Source organism: Chiloscyllium plagiosum, chromosome 34 (assembly GCF_004010195.1).
Source record: "Chiloscyllium plagiosum isolate BGI_BamShark_2017 chromosome 34, ASM401019v2, whole genome shotgun sequence".
Taxonomy (NCBI): Eukaryota; Metazoa; Chordata; class Chondrichthyes; order Orectolobiformes; family Hemiscylliidae; genus Chiloscyllium; species Chiloscyllium plagiosum.
Genome location: NC_057743.1, coordinates 13,831,519 through 13,838,572, shown reverse-complemented (window position 1 = coordinate 13,838,572; position 7,054 = coordinate 13,831,519). Strand labels below are relative to the sequence as shown.

The following is a 7,054-nucleotide window of genomic DNA, read 5'->3' as shown; positions in this document are numbered from 1 at the left end:
TAGGGGTGGGTCACTCTGGGGAGGTGGGTCAGTCTGGAGAGGGGGTCAGTCTGGGGAGGTGGGTCAGTCTGGAGAGGGGGTCAGTCTGGGGAGGTGGGTCAGTCTGGAGAGGGGGGTCAGTCTGGAGGGGTAGGTCAATCTGGAGGGGTGGGTCAGTTCAGAGAGGTGGGTCAGTCTGGAGGGGTGGGTCAGGTTGAACAGGTGCATGATCCTGGCATCACCTGGGCCTGGAGGAAGCCATACTGTTTTAATGGTCGGGTTCAATCATTTGATCCATAAACTCACTGACTGCTGCACTTGGATGGTGGTCAGTCTTTGACTCTACCTGAGAAACAAATTCAATATAAATCTAAGGCTGAACCAAGGCTGGAAAAGCTCAACCGGTCAGGTAGCATCTCCCTGACCTGCTATATTTCGCCAGCCTTTTTAAATTGTTATTTCAGATTTCCAGCATCACAGTAGTTTGCTTTTGCTTCTGTATGAATTTACATTCCCAAACCAAAGTGAGAGAAGTTTCCTTCATCTACCTGACCGTACGGGGTAATAATGCAAGCGCAGATTGTCTCGGTCCAGTTCCTATCATGCATGGGACTATAGCAGAAAAAACAGCACCAACTCATTCAGAATAGCTACACTTGGCTAGAAAGGGAAATGGGCCAAATATGAGACTTGTGCAGTAGGCAATGCTTTCCTGGGCTAAAACTGATACATCCACATTACACCTAACAGCAATTAATCCAAAATGAGCGTAATAGCCGGTCCCAGCAATGCTCAGCAATAATAAACTGCTCAATGAGCTGAAAATACACCAATATATGTTTAAAACGAAATTAAATTTACGTCATTGAAAAGGTTGGAACACGATTTAGAGGATTGTGAACGCAGCCCAGACCATCTCGCAAACCAGCCTTCCATCCGTTGACTCTGACTACACTTCCCACTGCCTCTGGAAAGCAGCCAGTATAATCAAAGACCCTTCCCACTTTCTTCCACCCTCTCCTGTCAAGTCCAAGATGCAAACGTTTGAAAACATGTGCCAACATATACCAATATGACTCCATAACAGATTTAAGAACAGTTTCCTCCCCACTGTTACCAGACGTTTGGACAGACCTCTCATATGTTCGAGTTGATCTTTCTCTGCACCTTCTCTGTAGCTGTGACACTATATTCTGCATCCTGTTCTGTAAGACCCTGATGTAGTTACATAAGGTATGATTTGCCTAGAAAGCTTAGTATCTGTGACAATAATAAATCAAATCAAATCATATCAGAGCTGCAACAGATATAGAAACATAGGATATTGGAGAAAGTGTAGGCCATTCAGCTCTTTGAACCTGGTCAATAAGTTATTATATAATCTAGTTGCTTTCGCAATTCTACTTTAGTATGTACCCCTTAACCCTTGATCCCCGTCCCTATCAAAATCCATCTCAGCTTCAAATAACTTTGATGACCTAGCCCTGACTATTTTCAGGGGAAGAGAAATCCACAAACTCAGAGAGAAAACGTCTCCTCCTTTCCAAGAGAGAAATCTAATCGTTAAATAAATTCCGAGCTCTAGCCTCTCCTAGAGGAGATTTAAGTAAATGCATCCTGCTGCACAATGGGCCCATTCTAGATTTACAGTGGAATGTAGATTTAAGTAGCAATTCGGGGAAATACATAAAATAAAGTATTTTCTGCTCTGCCTCAGTCACAGGGGGAGCCTTGCAACACTTTCCTGTCTCCTTAGTTCCATTTCACAGTCCGATGAAGATGAAAGTGCTTAATGTCCACCTGCTGTTCTATTGGTGAGTAATGGCAGTTCCAGGCAGGCTGTGATCCTTCTGCTTGGCCAGAAACTTTTCAGGCATAAATGCAAAGCTTCTGCTTTTGGAAGAATTCGTGCTGGTAATATCCTGCCTCCCTCCCTCTACCAAGTATGCCGACTGTCGAACGGATTATACAAATACCTAGAGCCCCTGAGTTGTCCTTCATTTGTGGGTCTGAGCGTCTGCTGGCTATCCCACTGTGGATGGCATCACAATAATGCTTATCGCTGTTCCCACCTGATGTCTAGCCGGGCGTGCTCTCCAGCAGGAACTTGAAGACCTGGTATCTCGCTCAGGGCAGCAAGGTGGTTCAGTGGTTAGCACTGCTGTCTCGTAGTGCCAGGGATTTCAGTCTCAGGCAACTGTCTGTGAGGCGTTTGCACATTCTCCCCATGTCTGCTTGAGATTCCTTCGGGTGCTCCGGTTTCCTCCCACAATCCAAAGATGTGCAGGTTAGGTGAATTGGCCATGCTAAATTGCCCATAGTATTCAGGAATGTGTAGGTTAGGTGCATTAGTCTTGGGATTCTAAGTAGCTACTTATCAGACATAAGCCCACCAGTGAGGCAGTTTAACCTTGACTTAACCCTGTCCTCTGCCAATATCTACATTTTCCATCATTTAGCCATTAGGAGTGAGGTATCTGGAGGTTTTCCATTGCACTGAGACTTATTCACAAACTCATTAAATTGAATACTACTGAATCTAGGTTGTTCTTGGAATGTATGGCTTGACTCACAACATGGGGTTGCACTGTCTGGCTACACAGCTGCATAGAAGGACAGCACCTTGTGATTTCTTGTTTGCTTGGAGTCATAAATTGCACAATTATTTGAAACATTAAATGGTAAAGAAAGGGACTGCTGCTGGGTAGGATCTGTTCAGAAGAGTTCTGGAGAAGGGGCACGAGACCCAAAACATTAACTCTGCTTTCTCTCCATGGATTCTGTCAAACCTGCCGAGTTTCTTCCAGTTTGTGTTTTGGGATTCCAGCATCCACAGTTATTTTTTTTTTCATTTAGTGAGCTTGACATGTAGCATTGCTGCAACAGTTTTGTGACTGCATTTTCTATTTCTAAATTTTGACACCTTATCCTTGTACTCAAATCCCATCTTGTCTCTATGATCTCCTTCTGCTCCACAACTCTTCAAGAGTCCGACATTTTTCCAATTCAAGTCCGCTCAACATCCTCAACTTCTGTCAGCCTTGCCGTCAGCTCCCAGAGTCTAAAATTCTGATCCTGAATCCCTCTGCCTTTCTACCTCTCTGCCTTCCTTTAAAATAATCCTCAAACCAACCACTGCAACCACAGATTTCGATCACCTGCCTGAACATCTCTTTACCCAGCTCAGTGTCAAAAGCTGCTTGACAATGCACCTTGGGTGTCTTAGTACATTAGCAGAATTGTATAAAACTGAGCTGCTGCTGGAATCTGTTCCAGCTTGAAGATGATTTCAATATATTGGTGAGAGACTTAAATTCTGTGCACTTCAATAGAACTTCACGGAACCCCTACAATGGGGAAGCAGGCCATTCAACCCATCAAGTCACTACCAACCCTCCAAAGAGTATCCCATCCAGAAGTGGGTCTGGATGGGATACTCTTTGGAAGGTTTACTATGGCTAATCAGTGGATTGTGGGAGGAAACCAGGGCATCTGAATAAAATCCACACAGACACAGAGAGAACATGGCAGACTCCACACAGATAGTCACCTGAGGGTGGAATTGAACACATGTCCCTGGTACTGTGAAACAGCAGTGCGAACCACTGAACCATTATGCCACTTGCATGACTTACTCTTCTCGATGGATCTATGATGCCCATGGTGGTTTTGGTGTAGATCGTGGTGATGATTGAAGGAAGGGAATTGACAGAGTTATGCCCAGAACACTCTCCTGCATATCGCATTCCAGAACAGAGATGACATGTGCCCTTTTATTGTTTCTTAAAATATTACAAATATAAGCAAATGGCAAACCTACAAAGCAGGACGCCATCTATGACATGACTGTATGGACAGAATGCACATCAATTGGAAAATACTGATTCTGTAACAGTAAGCATGGTACGGGGAACAATATACTGTGTTTAATGAGAAGCTCCATGGCTTTGAGGTCCTGGGAAGGAATGGGTTAAGACAGGAGACTGTCAGTTCAATGCTGAGACCAGTAGATTCAAGGAGCTGAACTGAGCTTAAAATTAGCTTCATATTGTTTCCATAAATTAGGGACTTTTTTTAATTGCTGATCAGCATTTGTTTCTTCAAGAGAGTCACTTCATCAGGATTAGCCTTAAAGATAATGCAGAATTTCTTTTTAAATCTGTCAGTAGTTCAATTGAACAGCATCAATTCATGATTGAGTCATAGGGTCATACAGCACGGAAATAGACTCTTCAGTGCAACCAGTCCATACTGAACATAACTCCAAACTAATACAGTCCCACCTTCCTGCTCCTGGTCAATATCTTTCCAAACCTTTCCTATTCATGTAATTATCCAAATCTATAAATCTTTAAGCCTGCAATCCCAGGAGCAGCTGTGAGATAGTTCCACGCTGTTCCAAATAGAAAAACTCTGGGTTACGACCTCAAGCTAAGCTGTGACAACAGGACTAAAGTTCCAACTTGCAAAAAGAAGATTTACATCTGAGATCCAGCAGCTCTTCAAACAAAAAGTGAGTGGGTGGGTTGGAAAACTTTGCAAACATTTAACTAACTCTTGGATAAATAGGGTGATTTGACCCAAGTGTCTCCTCTGATGGGCAAATCAACAATAAGAAATAATCTTAAAACTAGAGTCAGGCCATTTTGGGAGATAAACTAGGGAGAATTTTTACATATGGAGGATAACAGAAGTCTGGAACTTTTGTGTTAAAATTAGGGCTAATGGGGCAACTGAAGTTTTCAAAACTGAGCTCACTAGATTTTGCTCTAAATCAGTCAGAATATTAACATATAGAATCATCAAGTCATACTGCAAGGAAATAAACTTTCGGCCCAACTCATCCATGCCAACTAAGTTTCCTAAATTATATAGTCCATTTGGTCCAAATCCCTCCAAACCTTTCCTATTCGTCTATCTGTCCAAATGTCTTTGAAATGACTTCATTAGTCAGCGCATTCAGTTTCAAAGTTGGCAAGTTATGTTGCAGTTATATAGGACGTTGGTGAGGCCATACTTGGAGTATGGTGTTCAGTTTTGGCCACCTTGCTACAGGGAGGATGTTATTAACCTGGAAAGAGTGCAGAAGAAATTTACAAGGATGTTGCCTGCCCTCAATGATCTGAGTTGTAGGGAGAGGTTGGACAAACTAGGACTTTTTTCTTTAGTGTAGTGGACTGAGAGAGGACCTGATAGAGGTGTTTAAGATCCAGAGAGGCATGGATAAGGTGAATGCACTCAGTCTTTTTCCCAGGGCTGGGATATTGAGAACTATAGGGCATCAGTTTAAGGGGAAAGAATAAAAGAGACCTAAGGGGCAACTTTTTCACACAGAGGATTGTATGTACCGTATATAGAATGAGCTGCCAGAGGATGTGATGGAGGCAACTACAACATTTAAAAGAAATTTGGATGTGTATAGGGATAGGAAAGGTTTAGAGGGATATGATCCAAAAACAGGCTGATGAGAATAGCTTAGTTTGGGAAACCTGGTCGGCATGGACGAGTTGGGCTGAAGGGCCTGTTTCGGTGCTGTATGACTCTATGACCAGAAGAAACTGAGACCATTCTTTAAGCTAATTAAACATGAAAAACCTACAGATGGCCCTTTATAATAAGGTTTCAGCATCCAGAGCTTTGACTGCTATTGTTGTATTTAATGACGGTGTTAAACCAAATCATGAAGTGTCTCACCCTCCAGCAGTCTGTAAGGTTCGAGATAATCAGCAGAGCAAGAGCAGACATTCCGAGAGCTAAAGAAGAGACCTGTAGGCTTGTGACCCCCATAATTAACCTTCCGTGACCCTGTCGTGAAGCCTATCCTGCAACAAAGTGTAAAACACAGTGCATTAAAATAAACAAAAAGTGGCAGTGCAATAAATATCGGGAACAATGCGCTAAAATTGCTTCACTTATCACCTCACCTGGCACCTTCAGTCTGCTCGGAGGTTTCTTGGGTTAAGGAATGCTGCTGTAATTCTGTCGTTCTCTAGACTCCAAGAGTATTTCGCGCGATTAACTCCAAGAAACAGAAGGAAATACATTGGAGATCATTGCGTAATGTCATTCTCTGCATCCAATGGTTTTATAACGTAGAGAACAGCTTGACGCTTCACCTCATGCACTCCTCTTGGAGCCAGCCATTAGGGGCATACCAGGCAAACGATGGTACTTAACGACAGCCAAACGAAGCAAACCTGAAGGGTCGTTAGAGAATGCGAGTAGGCAGGGAGATTTGTGAACAATTCCAGTGAGAGGTACAGTGTACTCAGGAGGGGGAGCGAGAGGCCAAAACACAGCAGGGTTCATTGGCCAGGATTTACAATTTGCACTCCTTGACAGATGCAAACTGAGCTTTGAGAATTGACAACATTGGGTTCAATCCTCAAGCCCCCTAGCAGCACACTGCAATGCAGGGAAGAGGTCACCCTTGTTATGGCGACTTCAGAACATGAGAAACTTGCTGGGAATATCTAAAATATCCCATTATTTGAACGGAACCTACATGCATTTGTAAATAAAGAGCTGCTAAAACAGTGTTCACAGAGATCGTTCAGCCTCTTCAGTTATTCAATTAAATCAGATCTGATCAGTACCTGAACCCTATCTAACCTGCTTTGATTCTTTAAATCTTCCTACCTTACCTGAAAAAATTGCATCGACGTTAATACTTTCAACAGCACTTAAATGATTTCTCTCAAAGCAAGTACATATACCCTTCATCCAGACCCTGATTATTTTTGACAGTTTTAGCAACTGTTTGTGAAAGATCACCCAATAAGACCTTTCTATCTCTTAACAGCACTTGCAGAAACCCTTTTAATACAGGGACTTTTATAGTCTTCACAGTTCCGCTGGCTGGAAATCAATGTTTCTGCAGTAAGCCTCAAGAACAGGTTTTGTGCGCGCACAGGGTGACTTGCTTTCACCAATGTAAACGTGTGAAGTTGAGAACTTGATTATGGTTCCTTGCACTTCCAAGTCACAGAAGTACGTGCTGCTGAATCACAAAAACGCCTCGCGTAAATGTCCATTAGACTGGAGTTGAACTATACTCTGCATGAACTCAAATTTG

General features: G+C 42.9%; 1 protein-coding gene across 2 annotated transcripts in view; it reads right to left on the bottom strand.

Annotated features, from left to right (window-relative positions):
- Nucleotides 1–6,398, bottom strand: part of LOC122540131 (claudin-16-like) — a 16,385-nt gene extending 9,987 nt beyond the window's left edge. The window contains exons 1-2 of one of the 2 annotated variants that reach the window (XM_043675435.1): nucleotides 5,904–6,398; nucleotides 5,674–5,801 (exon numbers count right to left, since the gene is read on the bottom strand). In XM_043675435.1, the coding sequence (XP_043531370.1) occupies nucleotides 5,674–5,766 (93 nt within the window). In that variant the 5' untranslated portion in view covers nucleotides 5,767–5,801; nucleotides 5,904–6,398. The remainder of the gene's footprint in view (nucleotides 1–5,673; nucleotides 5,802–5,903) is intronic. The other variant, XM_043675436.1, reaches the window with a different exon arrangement.
- Between the last annotated feature and the right edge of the window lie 656 nt (nucleotides 6,399–7,054).